Source organism: Helianthus annuus, chromosome 6 (assembly GCF_002127325.2).
Source record: "Helianthus annuus cultivar XRQ/B chromosome 6, HanXRQr2.0-SUNRISE, whole genome shotgun sequence".
Taxonomy (NCBI): domain Eukaryota; kingdom Viridiplantae; phylum Streptophyta; class Magnoliopsida; order Asterales; family Asteraceae; genus Helianthus; species Helianthus annuus.
The window spans coordinates 15,683,448-15,706,150 of NC_035438.2; the positions used below are offsets into that span (position 1 = coordinate 15,683,448).

The 22,703-nt window shown below is 38.7% G+C and overlaps 1 protein-coding gene across 1 annotated transcript; it reads right to left on the reverse strand.

Moving 5' to 3' along the window:
• Positions 1 to 1,702: 1,702 nt before the first annotated feature.
• Positions 1,703 to 21,812, reverse strand: LOC110863782 (probable ubiquitin-conjugating enzyme E2 25). Its single transcript, XM_022113082.2, has 12 exons — positions 21,762 to 21,812; positions 20,878 to 20,932; positions 20,714 to 20,784; positions 20,546 to 20,635; positions 3,552 to 3,896; positions 3,402 to 3,465; positions 3,167 to 3,306; positions 2,762 to 3,079; positions 2,446 to 2,682; positions 2,286 to 2,351; positions 1,940 to 1,976; positions 1,703 to 1,838 (listed from the first exon to the last, which is right to left on the reverse strand). Exons 1-12 carry the CDS (start codon positions 21,810 to 21,812, stop codon positions 1,816 to 1,818), a joined length of 1,497 nt encoding a protein of 498 aa, XP_021968774.2. The 3' UTR covers positions 1,703 to 1,815.
• Between the last annotated feature and the right edge of the window lie 891 nt (positions 21,813 to 22,703).

A 22,703-nucleotide genomic window follows, 5' to 3' on the forward strand; every position in this document is an offset into this window, starting at 1 on the left:
AAAAATCAAGGAGTCAAAATGTTTCCAAACACTCAAAATTTATAAATTACATCCAGTTCTTGTTTATTCTATTTTTAATTTTGATTTTCTTAAAAATATCATATCTTCACATATTAAGGAGCCGTTTGGTAACATCTGAACGGTTAAGTGCTGAACCAGTAACATGTCTGAACCATTAAGTGTTGAACCAGTAAGAGGTCTGAACCATTAAGAGCCTATATAATGCTAACCGTTCAGAGGCAAATGTCTGACCAATTCAGATTAGAGGTCTTAACCATTCAGACTCTGTATAAATCTTAACCATTCAGAGACAAATATCTGAACCATTTAGACATTTGCGCTCGTGAAACAAACAGTGTGAACCATTAAGTGCTGAACAAATAAGAGGTCTGAACCATTAAGAGCCTCATTAAAAAAAGGTAAACAAATAGCCCCTAAGTGACATTCGTCCTTTGGATAAAGGAACTTTGGTCCTTTTATTTTGTAGATAAGACCTTATCCTACCCCCTCAGTTTAGTCATTCATTATTTAATCACTTTTTCAAGTAACACCAAAAAACGATAAAACTGTGTAAAACGCATTCTCATTAAAGTGTGTTAGGTCCTGAAAAACATTAGCCGCCCCTAACGTAAACATCATGATAAAATATTACCAAACTGTTTCTTATTAATTTATTTGCTGTTTTTCATATGTTTACCCTTTTTTTTTCTGACGCGTGACGTGCTCATATATGTGTGGGCCCTTGAGGGAGCAAAAGTAAAATTGGACTAATTTTAACGTTATTTTACTAATTTTGCATCATGCATCATGTGGTAGCACTGATAGCCGAACGACAAAAGGGTATATGCACTAATCGGCGTTTGTCCCGATTGTTGAGTGTTGTGTGCCTTATGCCCAAGGCTTGATTCAAAACTACTATCGAGCCGATGGTATCACTGGAACTCTGGAAGCAGTCTATTTATTCATACAGGATAAAGGTAAGACTTTCTACATCTTACACTCCTCAGACCCCTACCTTAGCTTTACTATTGGTGAGAATTACTGAGTGTGATGATGATGGTTTTTTTTTTTTTTTATCATTGGCATACCTCATGGCTCAAGTTTTATTTATTAGTTGATTATGGGCTATTAGTTGCAAAAAAATTATCTGGCCCAGCTATTCTCTTAGTTAGATTGTTCCTAATGATATTGTACATCTGTATCATGAGCTTCGTAGTTGCAAAAAAGTTGAACAGTTTCAATATGGTACCCCATGAAAAAAAAAAGGCTCGAATGGTATGATCCCTCCGTCACCCTAGAATGAAAGGGGTGATCTCGTAGTTCTTGGTACGTGAAGATGCGTTGTTAGGTGCTCCATTTTATTTTTCCATTAAGGCCGAACCTAAACCTGTGCTCAAGAGATAGCTGGCCATACACTGATAAGGGATGTATGGATTCTCGAGAAGAGAGGAGCCATGGTGGTCCCCCCCGGTCCGCCCGGATCCCACGAGTGAATCGAAAGTTGGATGGCAACCGAAGAATGAAACCCAAAAACAAAGTTGTTGATACACAACATTTTCCAAACTAGAACCAAACTCCACGATGGAATTAGTGGTGAATTAGTAGACTCGACGGTCATTAACACTGAAATGATTTGTTAACACAATGTATAACTCAAAACAACTATGAACTCATGACAAATCATATCGTTGTAAGTGTGATCGATTAACAAAACAGGATTAAGCAAAAGTATTATAGACAACTTTACTACTAATTCTTAGCAAGTATGCTCTAATCCACGATGCTAGCATTGTTGAAACTGATTAAGCAGCTCTCCTAGTTACCATCCTCCTCTTCATCTAGTCCAGGAGAGAACAAAATAAACATTTATATACAATCAAAAGACTCAACCATCAAACAATCAAATAAGAAGCTTTTTACAAGAACTAAAAATTCCCACCTGTGACTGAAGATGTCAACCCAAAACCACCAGAGATCTGTCCCAGAAATCAAAACAAAAAACAATAATAAGTCATAAAATAATTAGTTTGTAGTAGTTTAAAAATAAAAGTAAAATTATTTACTGATTAGGGTGAATTTGAATTTAAATCGAATTCGAGCCTCAAACACGAATTGTATTGAATAGATCAAATCCAAACTGAATACGAATTCATATAGAAAAAAAATAAAATCCGAACAATTCGATTCAATGAATTCAAAATTCGTAATTTGTTTCATTGAACACCCCTAATACCGCGTATGCATCTACGCCAAACACATAAAGATAGATAGGAAGAGAGTATTACAGTTGATGCTGAAGCCGACAAAATCGGAAACTCTGCTTTGAAAATAGAGTAAGATCCAGGACTTGACTGCATCATTTTCGAAGAAAGTAAAGGGTTATTCTTAACACAATTGATACTTAAAAAAAGTCTGCAAATATAACTAATAGCCATGAAGACTCACAGGGGTTGGCGCGTCTAAAACTGTGAACTTCTCAGCTTCAGTTGCTCCCATTTTGTTAAAACCAAATTTAAGGTGCCTGATACACATAGCAACTTCATTCCGGAACTCAATTGAGCAGCACCTCTCCTTGTTACCCACACCACACCCGACTTGCACGCCATCCATATAAGCTTTACATGCCGTTAGGATATCAACCACGCGATTGCGAAAATGCCCAACTACAAAAGCCTCAAAGTTCTGCATCATTCATCATCCAAACATCTCATTAGTTAACCATGCTTACTAGATATGTAGGAACAAAACCACAAAATCTTACCTTGGGTGGTTTGTTCATGATATACGTCATTATTTTAAGTGATCTAGTCAGGATGCGCTCGTTGTATAGTAAAGAAAAGTATTCTGCGACCACAGAAGGCCCAGAATCTAGAAATCCAGGTTGGTGGAACAAAGGGGCTGCGTTCAAAACTCGATCCTGTATGGTGACCAGAAGTTGGAGCATAGTTGTATGGAAAGGCACCCAGATACTCTCACCCGTGAGGCCCGACGGTCTGAAAAGGCTCAAGCGAACTTCACCACACGAAAACATATGCGGATTGATGCCACCAAAAGCACCACTTGCGTGATAGCGCACAAGCTTAAAGAAAAGAACAAATAAAAGATAATAAATAATAAGACCGCATTGACCGAATACACATGTATAATAATAAAAGGAGAAACATACAGGCGGCACGCAAGGATACATGGGTGGGAAATACACATCAAAGAAGAAGAGCCCATCATGATACGGAGTCCCCTTTGGTCCAATGATTACAGCTCTTAAAAGATCCATCCTGGATTCATAAACCCTCACGAATATCGTCTCTGCGTCCAAATAAAAGAAAAATGTGTTTGCATAACGCACGTTTCAAGACCATGTGTATTCATCAACATTCCTAATCATGAACTGACATACATACCAGGCAAGCGTTCTTTAAGAATCCTCCACTCGTCCCTTATCCGTTCAGCCCAACGTTCTGTTGTCTGAAACATACCACACATATGGCTTATCAACGTTAAAACTTAACAAAAAAAAAAAATCCAATGAAAACAGGTAGAGAGAGACTTGCCTGCTCCACAGGTGAAGTAGAAAAGAGATGATCTGAAAGGTCGACTGCGGTATCAAACCGCTTGAAGTTTTTATACATTTGGAGAACATCCTCATCATTAAGCATTGCCAATTCATGTATGCTCCAGGACTCCGGAAACGAGTCTCCTAGAGTATAGATACCAGCTCTTGAAAACCTCTTCATAAACTCATTAAACTTTGATCTGTACTGTTCAGAAAAAGCCAGAAAGCGAGAGCAGCTCGCCCAGTTTCCTTGAGGATCAAGACGATTTTTCTTTAGAGTGTAAGGGTCTGCGGCTGAAAGAAACTGTGCTTCCCTAGCAGAGAAGGTGTAATGCAAAACCGCCTACGAGAAAGAGCAGGATACATGAGTAAAATAGATGTGGACATTTTTGAAACATGAAACTGTAAACGAACCGAACGAACACGAACAAGGCCACGTTGGTGTTCGTTCGTTAAGGAAATTAACATGTTTGCGAACTGTTCACAAACGCATACCGAACATAAGTTTATGTTCGTGTTCGTGTTCATTCGTTAAGAAAATTCAGTTGTTCACGAACAGTTTGTGAACACTGGTCTCGACCACAAACGAACATTTAACTTGAAAATAAAAAATGAAAACATTGTTATCCTTAAACATTGGATATAAGTAGTTAAATAAAACCATCAAATGATAAATCAAAACACAAGAAGTCTACTACACCACCAAACAATGAATCAAGTTTAACTAACTTAGACATAATTATCCCCAAAAATGTCTTAGAATGTCCAAATTTTAGCTAACTTAGAAAAAATAGGGTTTTGTTGTAAAACAATGGTCTATTAGCTACTAATATATAATTATATAAACATGAGAACAAAACTATAAAATCATGTAGAGAATAGAACATGGAGAATTTTTATTCATTAATCAATCTTCACCATATACAAATGCCTCTATATATTTAGGCATATACATTAATACAAAGAAAATAAAGAGATATGAGTTATGTATGTGGAGAGTCACTATATAAATGACTCATTCATAACACTCCCCCTTGACTATCCACATACTTTCAATACGCTTGGTGAAACTGCCTTGTTAAAAACCTTGCTAGGAAAACCCAGTGGGACAAAACCTCAGCTAAGGGAAAAAGAGTGCAGCACGTATTTTCTTATTCTGATACTTCTGGATCAGGTATGTTGCCTCATTAAAAACCTTACTAAGAAAACCCAATGGGACAAAACTTAGTTAAGGGAAAAAGAGTGCAACTTAAAAAAATCTCCCCCTCATTATAATATGTATCCTTTAAGTAACATGTGTCCATCTTCCTCGAATGTTACTCAAAACTTTTGTAGAATAATTTGTTGTTTGATGCCTTGAAGTGCAATACTTTATATTGAGTAATGTTGTAAAATCTTCTTGTGAGACTTCTAGTGCTTCCTCTTGCAAACAAATACCATAAGATCCACTACTATGTTGTGTTACATTCTTTACATCTACAAGACTAACGTAACTAGATTTCATAGGTTAGTAAAATATACACACATATCATTCTTACCTTTAGAGTATCGACATATCTGCTTTACCATTCAAATGTCTCCTCATTGTACATATGCTATATAATGTTGATAAATTCAAATAAGAAAAACATATTATGCATAGATAGAAAGAAATATTAATGGACAATTGCACTTTAGCCATGGTACTTTTGGAATAAGAATCCCTACTTTGGTAGGAGATGATAATAGTTATTTCTTATAAAAAATGACTTAACAACCTTTAACATACTTTAAGGTTCAACTATGTCCATACTAAAATATCCAAACATCATCTTCTAGATGTACTTGAGGGATTAGTAAAATATGATTACATATATACTCGAACTATAGTTCGAGTAATAATTAGACCGTGCCAAGGTCATTCAAAAATTCTTCCTCTAAAAGCTCGACAATTTCTCTCAGTGATGCCTAGAATCATTACTGTAAATTACGATTATAGTGAACTTTTAAAAGTAGAATGTTCATAGAACATGGCTAATTTAATTAAACTTATATCCCTCTTTATGTGAATATCTCGAGTTATACAACACTCGACCCAACTATTTTAGTCCATACGTATTTTGTCAACTTCATATAATACGTTCTTGCGGTTTTTACATCATTAATGCTTCTAGCATTATCAATCCATGAGGGAATTCTTTCTATCTTATCCAAATATGCATGTGCTTTCACTCTTAGAAGTTTTGCTATATAAACTTGCCCTTTTAACACATAGATATATCTATTTCATATGCAAAAATATCAAGAACACTTGCTTTTATCTCCAAAATTCATATTGTGCCATGTTTGTACACAGTGTACATTGAGATGCCATAATAACCAGGTACACATTTTCTATGTATGTTTATTGGAGTATTGGTGCACTATAATTACATCCATAAGGTGTTTCAATTAACCTCTTAAGCACTCAAATGGTTTAGGATACTCATGGGGAGTTCCAATTATATTCAATTCAATAACATATACAACATGTCTATGTATTCAGATCTGAATTTATATAATAATCATTGTAACACCCCCAAAATCCCACTTGCGGAAATCCCGCGAGGCGTGTTACGCATCAGAGTTCGAGCCACCAATCACATTGAACCAATAGTAAATACTTAAATAAAATATAATATCAAATCCCAAAGTATCGTGTAGCGGAAGCATTTAATAAATCGTTTAGCAATTGTTTCATAATACTTAAAACCAAAGTATCCAATGTAAATAAATCCAAGAGCCTCGATCCATGACCACTCCAGCACTCCCAGATAGCAAGTCCATGTTCCAAGTGTTAATGACCTACAAGCATGCAAATAAGTGTGTCAGACTACGCTGGTGAGTTCAAGGTTTGTACATGAGTTGTGTTACCAGATATTTGTTAATACGATTCACTGTTGTGTTACGTTGTTGCTCATGTTAGTTACCCTAGGGACGACGCCCTTACGTAACCGAGGAGTGTGCCTCTAAACAACCATAGTGAAACCCAGATAATTAGTACCTAATAGCGCTATCAACTAATTACCCCCATTGCCCTCCAGGCAATGACCAAAACCGATTAAGTTGTTTACCCAATGTTTCCCGTCCAAATGTTTACTAGTTGTCCCAAACCACCGGGACGCATGCTTGAGAAAATGCAATGAACTCACCTGGGGTTGCTCGGTATGATTCACACAGTTCAATTAAGTTATAGAGTGATTAACCACGTCCTACCATAGTTATTATGCGGGTCAGATTCGTATACAAGTAGTGCACGTATGTTCCATACATATTGTAACAGATTGTGCAAATATTTGACATCACAGATTTAGCGTAAACAATCACGTAAACAAGTAGAGTCCAAGTATCTGGCCCAATCTGTTGGGCTCGTAACAGTGTGCAGGCTCAATAACAGAGTGTATGTGTAAAAGGGCCTCGAGTCGCAACGAAGGAGGTTCCGAGTCGCAACGGGACTCGCAACTGTGGTTCCGGCTTGTCATGGTCCGGTTTCGAGTCGCAACCTGACTCGCAACCGTGGTTTCGGCTCGTGTGGTTTGTGCCGGGAACGTGTGGTCTCGAGTCGCAACGGGACTCGCAACCGCGGGTGGTTTCGAGTCGCAACGGGTGATTCCGACTCGCAATCGGTGTCGCAACGGTGCATGTAACAACTTTCCATGATTACACAGCAACAATCATTCCGTAAATCCAGCTAACAACTTATCAGTTTCACAAATCGGATCAAACACCATGTTTAACAATTTTACATATTCAAATCATCATCAACAAGAACAGTAATTCAATATCAACATAATATGCAACCGGATCATTTGATTAACAATTATACGGCTCTAAATCAATGACATGTAACCCGAAACATGGCAACCTACGTTTAACATAAACATGTCCGATTTAACAAGCATATTATCATTAACATCAACATCATCAAATACCCTCCGAATCAATTATATGGCAGTCGATTATCAATTCACAAGAACATCACACAATGCCTACAAGTGGGCCGATTATTAGCACATAATCCATTTAACAACATACACAGTCAATCATGAAACAATCGTTAAGCACACTAACCGGTTGATGATGGTAAGAGGGTGATCCGAACAAGAATGCTCCTTGGTGCCGTCGGGTTTCAAGCAAACGAGAGAGAGAGAGAGAGAGAGGTCTAGGGTTTCTTGTGTGAGGATGATCTTGCCAAAGTGTGCAAAGGTTACTAACACCCTAGTTGTTAAACAATCAAAGAGGGATGGGCCGAACCCCCACTTGGGTTGCCCCTTGGTTCCGATTACAAGGTTTACGGCCCAAATGGCCTTGTGTGATTGATCCATGTCGTGTAGGTTTAGTTCAAGCAGCATACGTATAAGCATTTAATTCGTAACATACAATAGCAACACATATCACGTAAACATGCATTTAATCAATTAGAGTGACTCGCGTAACATTACAAGATAGGTCTAAAGTACGAGTTGTCACAGTATCCCCAACTAAAAAGAAATTTCGTCCCGAAATTTGGTACGCACTCACTGAGAAAGCTAGGTAAGTTAAAGCTAGGTAGGTTATATCGTTTGCTGGTTTTCCTGGGGCGTCACATCCTCCCCAACTTGAATGGGAATTTCGTCCCGAAATTCACTAGTTGCGTCAACACTAGGTTCACTAGGTTTTGACTGGTCTTCGGGGAACAGATGTGGGTACTTAAGTTTCATCTGGTCCTCGCGTTCCCACGTGAACTCTGGACCACGTCTTGAGTTCCAACGAACTCTCACAATTGGTATACGGCTGTGTTTACGAACTTTAACCTCCCGATCCATAATCTCAATTGGTTCTTCGACAAACTGCAATTTGTCATCTATCTTTAGCTCTTGAAATGGTACTACCAGTGTTTCATCAACCAAACACTTCTTTAGCTGTGATACGTGAAATACATCATGGACATTACCCAACTCAGCCGGTAATTCCAACCTGTAGGCCACCTTTCCAATCCTTTCCACAATTTTGAAGGGTCCTACATAACGAGGGTTTAATTTGCCGCGTTTCCCAATACGCACCACACCCTTCCAGGGTGAAACCTTTAACATGACACGGTCATTAACTTCAAATTCCAGCGGTTTACTTCGCTTGTCAGCGTAGCTCTTCTGTCGGTCACGAGCTGCGGCCATACGATTTCTGATCTGCACGATGCTTTCTGATGCTTCAAGGACAAACTCAGGTCCTGTGATCTGGCTGTCACCCACCTCATGCCAACAGAGAGGTGAGCGACATTTCCGTCCGTACAGTGCTTCGAACGGAGCTGCCTTAATACTTGAATGGTAGCTGTTGTTGTAGGAGAATTCTATCAACGGTAGGTGCTTCTCCCACCCTTTTCCAAAGTCGAGTACGCATGCCCGAAGCATATCTTCGAGTGTTTGGATGGTGCGCTCGCTTTGACCATCCGTCTGCGGGTGATAAGCGGTACTCATGTCGAGTTGGGAACCGAACGATTTATGCATTGACTGCCATAACTCTGAAGTGAAACGCGGATCACGGTCTGAAATGATAGAAGTTGGCACTCCATGCCTAGAAACCACTTCCTTAAGATACACTGCTGCCAACTGAGAAAACTTGTCTGTTTCCTTGATTGCTAGGAAGTGTGCTGATTTCGTGAGGCGATCAACAATCACCCAAATAGTGTCGTTCCCAGCCTGAGTTCTTGGTAGTCATGTCACGAAATCCATAGCGATCTGCTCCCACTTCCATGTGGGTATCTCTGGTTGCTGCAGTAGACCTGAGGGCTTTTGATGTTCTGCTTTGACTTTAGCACAAGTCAAACATTTGCTGACGTAGGTTGCTATATGAGCCTTCATGCTAGGCCACCAGTACGTAGTTTTCAAGTCATGGTACATCTTATCTATCCAGGATGTACGGAGTAACGTGACTTATGTGCCTCTTCCATTACCAGTTCCCGTAAGTTGCCAAAGAATGGGACCCAAATGCGTCCAGTTACATAGTAAGCGTCGTCTCCCCTTTGTTCTAGTCGTTGCCTCGAGCCACGTAAAGCTTCAGCTCGAATGTTCTCTGGTTTCAACGCTTCCGACTGAGCGTCTCGTATCTGGGAAGGGAGGTTGGACTGAATCGTGAGTTGCAATGCTCGCACACGTCTAGGTGCATTATCTTTTCTGCTGAGGGCGTCAGCTACAACGTTCGCCTTGCCCGGATGATACTTGATGGCACATTCATAATCGTTCAATAACTCCACCCATCGTCGTTGTCGCATATTCAACTCTTTCTGGTCAAAGATGTGCTGGAGACTCCTATGGTCGGTGTAGATGGTGCATTTGGTACCGTACAGATAGTGCCTCCAAATCTTCAACGCAAATACCACCGCTCCTAACTCCAAGTCGTGCGTCGTGTAGTTCTTCTTGTGCACCTTCAGCTGACGAGAAGCATAAGCTATTACCTTCTCGCGTTGCATCAACACGCAACCGAGACCCTGAATTGACGCGTCACAATATACCACAAAATCTTCGGTGCCCTCTGGTAAAGACAAGATCGGTGCACTGCAAAGTTTCTGTTTTAACAATTGGAAGGCCTCTTCCTGCTTCGTTCCCCAAGAGTACGCCGTGTTCTTCTGTGTCAGTGAGGTGAGAGGTTGCGCGATTTTCGAGAAGTCTTTAATAAACCTTCGATAGTATCCAGCAAGACCAAGAAATTGACGCACCTCAGACGGAGTCTTTGGTGCCGCCCAATTCTTAACTGCATCCACCTTCGCAGGGTCCACATGTATCCCTTTCTCGTTAACAACGTGCCCAAGGAAATGCACTTCCCGAATCCAAAAGTCGCACTTAGAAAATTTCGCATACAGCTGTTCCCTTCTCAAGAGTTCCAAGATGAGACGTAGGTGACGCTCGTGATCTTCCTTGTTCTTGGAATAGACTAAGATATCGTCAATAAACACTATAACAAACTCGTCAAGATATGGCTTACATACGCGGTTCATGAGATCCATGAAAACCGCTGGTGCATTGGTCAATCCAAACGGCATGACCAAAAACTCATAGTGTCCGTAGCGCGTTCGAAAAGCTGTCTTAGGAACATCTTCTTCCCTAACCCGTACCTGGTGATACCCCGATCTTAAGTCAATCTTGGAATAGAAGCTTGACCCTTGCAGCTGGTCAAACAAGTCGTCGATGCGTGGTAATGGATAGCGGTTCTTAATGGTCACCTTGTTGAGTTCTCGATAGTCGATACACATACGGAATGACCCGTCCTTCTTCTTTACGAACAAAACTGGGGCTCCCCAAGGCGAAGAACTGGGTCGAATAAAGCCCCTGTCCAACAACTCCTGCAGTTGATTAGACAGTTCCTGTAACTCTCCTGGTGCTAACCGGTAAGGAGCTCGAGCAATTGGAGCCGCTCCTGGTGCAAGATCAATCTGAAATTCTATTTGACGGTGAGGAGGTAACCCTGGTAGCTCTTCTGGGAATACATCAGCGAATTCCCGCACCACTGGTAGATCCTCGATCTTACCTTCCTCAAACTGAGCGTTGGTAACTAACGCTAACATTGCTGGGTACCCTTTTTGTAGATACTGTTGTGCACGCATGGCCGTGATAATTCCAACCATCGTCCCACTACGATGCCCTTGAACTAACAGTGACTCTCCATCAAGGAGAGGTATACGCACAATCTTCTCTTTACATAGAATTTCTGCTTGGTGCTTAGACAACCAATCCATGCCTACCACTATGTCAAAACTACCGAGCGTAACGGGAAGGAGGTCAATGTCAAACACCTGACCCACGAGATCTAGTTTGCACCCGAAAAGGACGTTCGAGGCTTCTATCGTTTTACCATCTGCTAGTTCTACTACCTGTTTAACTTCTAAAGGCGTTGGGGTTATCCCTAATCGTTGACTAAACTCTAGGGACACATAACTCCAATCGGCACCCGAATCAAATAATACAGAAGCAATACGATCATTAACAGGAAACGTACCAGTTACAACGTTGCCGTCATTCCTGGCATCCCTTGCTCCAAGCTGAAACACTCTGCCCCGAGCACCATTACCCCCGTTGTTGCCGTTGTTGTTGTTGTTGTTCCCAGCATTGTTGTTATTCGGGCGGTTGTTGTCGTTAGCGTTCTGGTTTAACTGAGGGCAATCCCGCTTAAAGTGACCCTCGTCACCACACTGAAAGCACCCCTTCCTGAAACCCTGGTTCTGCTGGGGTGGTTGTCCCTGTTGTCTCTGATTCTGCTGGTTTTGTTGCTGCTGGTGTTTGGGTTGTGAGGTTCTACAATCCCTGGCCTCATGGCCTGGCTTACCACACTTGTTACACGTCCGCCCACACGGCCCCCAATGATGATAGCCACATTTGTTACACCGTGGCTTTCTCCCTGCATATGAACCCTGGCTGTGGCCACTCCCCTGGCCTTGATTGACAGAAGACGACTGGCTGACGTTGCGGTTGCTGTTGTCTGGCCTTTTCTGAGTCTGACCAGCACTGGATGCTTTGTCGTAGTCGCTCCACTTTCGTTTGTTATCATTAGCAGGTGTAGTAGTAGTGGGTGTCGCAGCAGCAGTGGCTGAAATGCGCGGAGGTAACGAATCGCTTTCCACCTCTTGATCCACAATCTTGTGAGTCAGACGAACGATCTGTGTCAAATCATTGAGATGGGCTGCAGTGACCAAGCTCTTCACACGCGGAGGCAACCCTTTGATGAATAACTCAATCCTCCGGGACATAGGCCGAGACAAGTTCGGGCACATGTCGGCCAGTTCGTACGATCGCTTCACATACGCTTCGACTTCAGATCCAACCATCTTCAAGTCGTAGTATTCGTTTTCCAACTTCTGGACCTCGTCCCGAGGACAGTACTCCTCCCTGATCAGTTCTTTAAAGTCTTCCCAAGTTGTGGCATTCGCTGCCTCGATGCCCAACAACTGTACTTGGGCGTTCCACCATGTTAGGGCACCATCAGCCAAGGTACCCGCAGCATATTTCACCCTGTCCCCAGTGGGACAGTTACAGATAGCAAACACAGACTCTGCTTTTTCGAACCATCTTAGGAGTCCCACAGCCCCTTCAGTCCCGGTGAAGGTCTGTGGCTTGCAGTCCATAAACATTTTGAACGTACACGCAGGCTGGTTAGGTTGAGGTTGTGCTTGTTGACCTAAATAATGGGAGGAAACACATTATAGGAATGAAAAGACGGGTACGTGGTATAAGAGTAAAGAGTACTTGGTACATTCCGTACCAGCTTGATAGGCTGCTAAAGCCTCAGCCACGCGGGTATTGATTAGGTCATTCAACTCAGCCTGAGTCATGTTGATGTTGCCACGTCCGTGTCCTCGTCCACTCATGTTTCTATAGTGGGGAATAAACCGATTTAGAAACCGAAACGGAACAGGAGTCAAGTATCATAGTGATATTCACGTACTACTTAGTTCACACATAGTAAGGCAGAACCCTTCTCACGCTCGATAAGCCTCACTGGGACTTGATGCACCCCGCGTTATTATTAAGTGTGCACCCATAATAATAAGGCGATTTGCATGTTCATCTCAGAGCCTCTTAGCTTACGCTCGAAGTTTCCCCCGTTCAAACAACACGACAGATGGTATCACAGGTCTACAGTTCGTATGAGTCGAAGAGTAGTGTCACACTATCAGGTCACTACGGTGTTAAATGTTTCAGTTCATATTCGTTGTGAGTGTGTGACTGCTAAGCAAGTAATGTATAGAGTGAGAGAGAAACGAACCTTGCAATCTGGTGCTGAGTGTCATGATCGATTGTCGAAGTTGTTCGGTTATAGTCTGGTTTTACAAAACGTTTTAAAACCTAGTTCACTATAACCAGTGGCTCTGATACCAACTGTAACACCCCCAAAATCCCACTTGCGGAAATCCCGCGAGGCGTGTTACGCATCAGAGTTCGAGCCACCAATCACATTGAACCAATAGTAAATACTTAAATAAAATATAATATCAAATCCCAAAGTATTGTGTAGCGGAAGCATTTAATAAATCGTTTAGCAATTGTTTCATAATACTTAAAACCAAAGTATCCAATGTAAATAAATCCAAGAGCCTCGATCCATGACCACTCCAGCACTCCCAGATAGCAAGTCCATGTTCCAAGTGTTAATGACCTACAAGCATGCAAACAAGTGTGTCAGACTACGCTGGTGAGTTCAAGGTTTGTACATGAGTTGTGTTACCAGATATTTGTTAATACGATTCACTGTTGTGTTACGTTGTTGCTCATGTTAGTTACCCTAGGGACGACGCCCTTACGTAACCGAGGAGTGTGCCTCTTAGCAACCCACTATGTTGTTCAGTTAGTTACCCTAGGGAAACCGCCCTTACGTAACCGAGGAGTGTGCCTCTAAACAACCATAGTGAAACCCAGATAATTAGTACCTAATAGCGCTATCAACTAATTACCCCCATTGCCCTCCAGGCAATGACCAAAACCGATTAAGTTGTTTACCCAATGTTTCCCGTCCAAATGTTTACTAGTTGTCCCAAACCACCGGGACGCATGCTTGAGAAAATGCAATGAACTCACCTGGGGTTGCTCGGTATGATTCACACAGTTCAATTAAGTTATAGAGCGATTAACCACGTCCTACCATAGTTATTATGCGGGTCAGATTCGTATACAAGTAGTGCACGTATGTTCCATACATATTGTAACAGATTGTGCAAATATTTGACATCACAGATTTAGCATAAACAATCACGTAAACAAGTAGAGTCCAAGTATCTGGCCCAATCTGTTGGGCTCGTAACAGTGTGCAGGCCCAATAACAGAGTGTATGTGTAAAAGGGCCTCGAGTCGCAACGAAGGAGGTTCCGAGTCGCAACGGGACTCGCAACTGTGGTTCCGGCTTGTCATGGTCCGGTTTCGAGTCGTAACCTGACTCGCAATCGTGGTTTCGGCTCGTGCGGTTTGTGCCGGGAATGTGTGGTCTCGAGTCGCAACGGGACTCGCAACCGCGGGTGGTTTCGAGTCGCAACGGGTGATTCCGACTCGCAATCGGTGTCGCAACGGTGCATGTAACAACTTTCCATGATTACACAGCAACAATCATTCCGTAAATCCAGCTAACAACTTATCAGTTTCACAAATCGGATCAAACACCATGTTTAACAATTTTACATATTCAAATCATCATCAACAAGAACAGTAATTCAATATCAACATAATATGCAACCGGATCATTTGATTAACAATTATACGGCTCTAAATCAATGACATGTAACCCGAAACATGGCAACCTACGTTTAACATAAACATGTCCGATTTAACAAGCATATTATCATTAACATCAACATCATCAAATACCCTCCGAATCAATTATATGGCAGTCGATTATCAATTCACAAGAACATCACACAATGCCTACAAGTGGGCCGATTATTAGCACATAATCCATTTAACAACATACACAGTCAATCATGAAACAATCGTTAAGCACACTAACCGGTTGATGATGGTAAGAGGGTGATCCGAACAAGAATGCTCCTTGGTGCCGTCGGGTTTCAAGCAAACAAGAGAGAGAGAGAGAGAGGTCTAGGGTTTCTTGTGTGAGGATGATCTTGCCAAAGTGTGCAAAGGTTACTAACACCCTAGTTGTTAAACAATCAAAGAGGGATGGGCCGAACCCCCACTTGGGTTGCCCCTTGGTTCCGATTACAAGGTTTACGGCCCAAATGGCCTTGTGTGATTGATCCATGTCGTGTAGGTTTAGTTCAAGCAGCATACGTATAAGCATTTAATTCGTAACATACAATAGCAACACATATCACGTAAACATGCATTTAATCAATTAGAGTGACTCGCGTAACATTACAAGATAGGTCTAAAGTACGAGTTGTCACAATCATAATATTCTCGAGAACTTATTTTATATGACTTAGTATCAAGTGATACATAACTTTCATAAGACGCGTGTCAATTCTCTTTTATATATTACCAGACTAATAAGATATTGGAAAGTCAATGCATCCACCACTGAAGAATACATTTTCTCATAATGAATCATAGGTATTTGTGAAAATTCTTGTGCCACCAATTTTGACTTATATCACTTAATTTGATTTTCACATGATTCGCGTAAAGACACTTTTGTATCCAGCATATTTTACAACTTCAGTTGTATGGACTGTTGGTCCAGAAACTTTCCATTTCATTAGAGAACTAAACTCTGCCTTATTTGCGTCTTTCTATTTTGGCCAATCATTTCTTAATATTCATTCATAGGCAAATCTTAAATCTTGATCCTCATCATTTAATCATTTTAAGCGCTACAATATATACAAAAGTATAACGACGTCGATTTTTATTTCGATTCCATACATATCTTAGACATGATACAACTTAACGAGATCTCTTTATTTTCAGGTACCTGAGGTTCTTCTTGAACCATCATGTCTATTGTCCCTTCAGGGGATCTTATTACTATAACCTCGACTTGACCATCTTAATTACTTGCTCCAATTTTCGAGGAATTTTATTGTTGGAATCAACTAGTCTACCACGCTATAGGCGTGCAATAGACTCATTACAAAAATATGTGGTTGTCCTCTTAGGACACAAAGATAACTGGAGCATAAGCAGTTGATTATGTGACTTACTTGGTCACTCTATTTAGGTCAGTGAACTTGTCTGGTAATTTGTACTTTAATATTGCTAAATGAATTATACTTTAAACTTCTAGTTCATAGTTTAAAGTCTGAGGATCAAGATGACATGATAATTCATTTTTACTTTTCACTTTCCAACTGCTTGTTATCTCCCCCTAATGTTGGGAACATTCATTCACTAAAGTGAAAACCAATGAGCCATAAACGAATTTCTCACTAACGGCTTTAAGTATTTAATCATAGACCATTATTTATACCCAACATATTCTCAAACTTTTTAGAAGTCCCATCTTTGTGTGGTGTGGTGGATGCGTTTCAATATATGTCGCACAACCAAAATCTTTGATGAGACATCTATGGTTCCTGGCCAAATATATGTCGCACAACCAAAATCTTTGATGAGACATCTATGGTTCCTGACCAAAAACCAACTGTATGGGGAGAACTATCACTTATTGGCTTGATGTGAACTGATGGTACTATATATAAAATTACATGTACCTAAATGAACTTTTGCTCCTCTCATAATCATTGGCTTTGTAACCAATAGTAGACGTTTAGTGATTATCTCAACAATAACACTTATTCCAATGATTGTTAATAATTTATGAATCAAATTCATTATTATCAAATAAATATACTAATCTGGATTAATATGCTTGTTGTCACATTAGCTAAGCCACAATCACACAAGCTTCAGGTTGCGGATTTGATAACCATTTAGACGATGCATCGATTTTAAAATACTAAATGGTATCATGTTTGTATATTTATTTCCGTTATTATTTCCAGAATATTTGGGGATTCACACCCTACTTTTGTTGATCAGTACTTAACTTCACTTGAGAGCAAACATGACATGTAATTATCAAGATAATCTTCTGGTTCTTCGATACTTTTCACATCATCATTAATGACTCGGTGTGGTCTAACCGGTCATGCCAACTAACTAAATACTTATGATCCATAAACCTTTGGATTATGATCGCATATGTATTACTTGCACGTATGTAATACAAAATGTAAGATACAAGAGAATGTATTATAACTTCAAAGTTTAAACCATCATGTTATATGGTCATTCCTTAGTTTGCCACTTTTGCTGGTCGATCTCATTATGACTATTGTTACAATTCTAATAGTCGATCTCATCATGACTATCATTTCAATTATTGTAGTCGATCTCATTATAATTTCCAATGGTTGATCTCAGTATCAACATGACCATCATTGTATTTTTCTCAATGATCACAATGATCAATATATTCATTTCATGGATCAAAGTAAAACCAAACAATTTTCATGGTTTCCATTATTTACTCGGATATATAAATCTAAATTGATTTAGAACCTTTTGTTTCTTTTTAATGATATTGCTACCTTAGGATCATATTTGAGGTTTGACAAACAAAGTTTGTTATATCCGATTTTCCCTTATAAATAAACTTCTCTTTGTTGTCCGAGTCATATAATAATACCGGACTAACATCTCACGACCATTTAAAACTTGATAATGAGATACATGGAGTATGACACTTTGGGTGTCAAATCTACGCATATTTCTCCTCTTTCATGAGAGTGGCAATGAACCATGATCTGGTTTAATCGTTCCATTCAATATTATCGATGCAAAGAAATGATAGCATATAGAATACAAGATATAGATAGCAACAAATCATTCAACACATAATCTCATAGCATGTCATCATATGAAAACAACTTATAATAGGCCTTTATGAAATAAGAAACCTTTTCATCACTAATAAGCAAACGTATATAATTTATGTAATAACATATCATGGTATAACCAATCACAAAGATATGATATAACCAATCACAAAGATATCTTATATATATTCGTTACTACTTTGAAACTTAAACATAGATCACTTTCAAGTTCTCAGATCATTTATTATTTGAAAAATGGAATATTTATGAACTACATAGCGTACTCATTTTTTTCTTCTCAAATATTGATATTAAAAAAAACTAATGACATCAAATAAATAATCTATATATTGCACATATGAATCATATAGCAATGGTCATTATTTTATACAAGCAATAATAATAGTTAATCAAAAATTAAATTATTAAACATTATGACATAGCCTAATGAATGCATGAGAAAAACCGACATCGCTAGAAAGGGTTTCTCTAATAACAAATAAAGATATCTAGCAATAGGAATCAATTACATGAATTTCTTATATGCAAAATTTGTTATAAATGCTAGTATAACCCTAGTATAAATACCAAATGTTATTTTTTATAATCATGCTATAACAATAATAATACATTGCATTATAGATTGTATACTTTATTTAAAACTAAATCACGTGATGTTTCCAATGAGCACTACACACATAACTCATTTATATCTAATTGTGTAAAAGTCCTTTGGCATGCTAGATATTAACAATGACTAATGAAAACAATTAATTACGATCCACATTATAACTCATTTATATCTAATTGTGTAAAAATCCTTTGGCATGCTATATATTAACAATGACTAATGAAAACAACTAATTACGATCCATATTAATATTCTATCTTTTTTACGGCCAACAAGCAAATAATTTCAGTTAAAGGAATAAAAAGGACTTCACTTGGGGTTTAACAGAAAAAGTGTATATATTATGTCCTTGATTGAGTAGTAAAACTTTATGAGATAAGATATTCTTTTCGATCAATTAAAAAGCATAAAACTTTTTTTTAAATAAATTATCATGGTATAATTAATTATAGTGTAACAAAAAAAATATCTCACGTATACATATCTGTCATGTTAATTTGAAACTATGATTTTAACATATCAACATTTGTTTACTAGTAAATAAGCCCACCTTTTTTTTACTTTCTACAATAATAAGTTATGTAGTTCCATATAATCGTAAAAGTATCACAAGGGTCTCAATGCTATAAATATAATATCTTACCATGCAAATATTTCAAATATTCATATATAACATCTATTTGATCCAACTTTATGAATAAGATACCAACTCATCAATATAATCAAAATCACCATAACAAGAAACAAATTTAATTAAATCCAATTACTTGGTGAGTGTTTCTATGCAACCATCTAGATTCATTTTTTTTACCATTGTGTTCATATATTCTTATCCAAGCACTAAAAATAAATTAAGAAGTAGCCTACATATTGTTTATTAAAATAATGAGTAATACGGTATCTAATATGAATGGGTAAATTTTTTTTAACTATATCTTTTATGTATGCACCAAAATCAATATTTTGGATATATGTCCTCAATTCATTTTTTTGTCTTATCAATAAATTAAAATATACTAAATAACAAAATATCAATATTTTTTGCACTTAGAAATATATTATATCAAAAACTGAAACTTAAAAAGTCCTCTAAAATTGTAAATACAACGGTATAACGTCTCCATTATTTAAATAATCTTTTGAGATTGGTATAAATTGAATCAAAACAGAGATTTAATTAAATAGTTAAATAATCTTTGAATTCGTTGTCCCATACAACAAACTCCCATTTCCAAATTAAAATTCAATTCAAATCAATATAATATTATAATTCATCAATGCATATCAACAGGATGTGTATATGTATTATGAGCAATAAGTTTTTATGTTGTTACCTTATTTGCCACTTGGGATAGGTTCGTGATTGCGGAATGGAACGCCCCGTCAAACGAGCGATGAGTGGGATGTTGGTGATAGCTGTTGTCAAGTGAGACTCGCAGTTGGTGGCTCCAGTAGGTAATATTAACTTGAACAAAACAATAGAGAATCGCTACCGCTATGGTTTTTTTTTTCAACAAAAACACCGTCGTGCTGATAACGTGTTGTAAAACAATGGTCTATTAGCTATTAATATATAATTATATAAACATGAGAACAAAACTATAAAATCATGTAGAGAATAGAACATGGAGAATTTTTATTCATTAATCAATCTTCACCATATACAAATGCCTCTATATATTTAGGCATATACATTAATACAAAGAAAATAAAGAGATATGAGTTATGTATGTGGAGAGTCACCATATGACTCATTCATAACAGGTTTCAAGTTTTCAGGTTTATTATTTATAATTTTTTTTAATATAATCAAACGAACATGAACGAACGTAACTGAACATATCACCGAACGTTCACGAACGCAGTCGAACGAACTAGACCTGTGTTCATGTTCGTTCGCTAAGCTAACCGAACGAAATTTTTTGTTCGTGTTCGTCAAGCTAATCGAACAAACATAAACAAACTTCCTGCCGAATGGTTCACAAACTGTTGGTTGAACGTTCGGTTTGTTTACAGCCCTACACGAAAGGGAAAAACAGAAAGAAACTTTTACCTTACACATGTTGTTTACCGCAGCATCAAGGCCATCATCATCATCATCATCATCAGTTATTTCATCAAAGACTGTATCATCAAAGACCGCCTGAAATAACACAACACAACACAACATAAAACATCACTTCACTTGTGGATTAAGCAACGATGGATGCGAATTACATACCTCCTTTCTTTTACTACTAGCTACCATGTAATCATTTAACGTTAAACAAGTAGCCGGAGAAGACGGTTTCCCTAAGTTCACACACATGCATACACAATTGATTAACACCAAAAATACCGATATATCATATAAAGTACGATCGAGTTGACATGATGCATACATACCACGCAAGTGAATTTTCCATGATTCCCATAAAAGTTCACCCCAAAAATCTATTGTCTGAAACAACACATCAGATATACATATGAGTATCAAAAAACATATTATTGTTAACTATTGACTCTATGTTCTAACCCACCATTGTTCAACTGTCTGTGTTGGATTGGAAGCCTAGCTAGCACAACGCGAGAATCGAGATGGACGAATGACTTGAACAATCCATGCGTTCTTTTATAGGTTATTGTTAGGTTATATGTTATATTTATTTAGAGTAAATTACAAGTTTTGTCCTTTATGTTTACATCAAATTTCAGGCGCTGTCCTTTAGCGCAAAAGTTGACAGGCGGTGTCCTTTATCATTCAAAATCTTGCACGTTTTGTCCTTTAGGCCAAACCCAGTTAGATTTTTTAATTAAATCTGGTCATGTGAATGCACATGAGGGCATTATTGTCTTTTCATCTCGTGAGGGCCTATTATGTAAAGTCTAATATTAATTGATATAAAATGTATATACAGAACAAAAACTGACTGTTCACCTATCATCCTCTCCCTCTCAAGCACCACCGCCACCACTTACTATTTGCATGTTTGGGGTTCCTTTTTTTGACAAAAAAAGGACTTTTGAAAGGAAAAAGGACTTTTCCAAAGTGTTTGGCTTTCCTTTTGAAGGCCTTTTAAAGGCAAAAGTCCTTTGAAGTTTCCAAAAGTCAGGAAATCCTGACTTTTTTTTCCCAAAAGTCCTTTTTAATAAGTTGAAAATAAGCTAAGCCAAACATGCACTATGACAACCACCACCACAATCCACCACTTACAGAAGACGAACCTTGGTGGGGGCCGGAATGTCTGAGGGAACCGAAATGAATACCTTGGTTGATAGCTAGTACCAACTTGAACCAACAAGAAATGAATAAAAACATCAGCCACACCATCGGACCCCATTTTTACCGATCTTGAACCAACAACTGGTTCTTGAACCACAACTAGGCCCGATTCTTAAAGGGGCTAAGGTTCCGATCTGTACATCTCGAAACCAGATCTGCTTCTACTTTGTCGGCGGTTCAATAAGGAGGCGGTGGATGCAGCGGCGATTTCTTGGACGGCGGTTGCAACGGGAGGCGGTGGTGGACGGTGGTTGCAACAGGAGGCGGTGCTTGCAACGGGAGGCGGTGATGGACGGTGGTTGCAATAGGAGGCGGTGGTGGACGACAGGTGCAAGGGAGGTGACGGTGGACGGTGGTTGAAGAGGGAGGCGGTCAGGCATGGTGGTGACAACTTGTTTCCTTTCTCTTCTGAGTTCTGACCCCCTTTTCAACTTGCTGTGTCTCAACATTGATCTTATATCACCAACATTTAATTTTTATTAATAATAATAATAATAATAATAGTAATTGTTTTATTTTTTAAACAATATTAAATAAATGACAAAAAGACTAAAATACCCTTTTGTAATTTAACTTAACCAAAAAAATCTAACTGGGTTTGGCCTAAAGGACATAACTTGTCAACTTTTGCGCTAAACGACAGCGTCTGCAATTTGGTGTAAACATAAAGGACAAAACTTGTAATTTACTCTTTATTTATTATTTATTTCTTTATTTAAATTATATTCCTTACCGTCTTTTGACTTTCCAATTTACAGGAAGGGGTCTTAACTTATTTGATTTTTGAAATAAAATAAATAAATAACTATATATAGATTCGTTAGTGTTCATTCAAATTATTAGGCTGCAGGGTATGGGCGTCGTCCCCATACCGTCGAGCTCCGGCGACGACAGCTACGCCATCCCGCCCCCTCCCGTCCCCGTCCTATCCGTCTCATAGTCGACGTTG

Coding starts and splice junctions, on each gene's coding strand:
- LOC110863782 (XM_022113082.2), bottom strand. CDS start 21,812: ATGGGGTCCGATGGTGTGGCTGATGTTTTTATTCATTTCTTGTTGGTT. Junction 3,897..20,545: donor CGGTAAACAACATGTGTAAG/GTAAAAGTTTCT, acceptor TCTTTCTCGTAG/GCGGTTTTGCATTACACCTT. Junction 3,466..3,551: donor CTACTTCACCTGTGGAGCAG/GCAAGTCTCTCT, acceptor GGTATGTTTCAG/ACAACAGAACGTTGGGCTGA.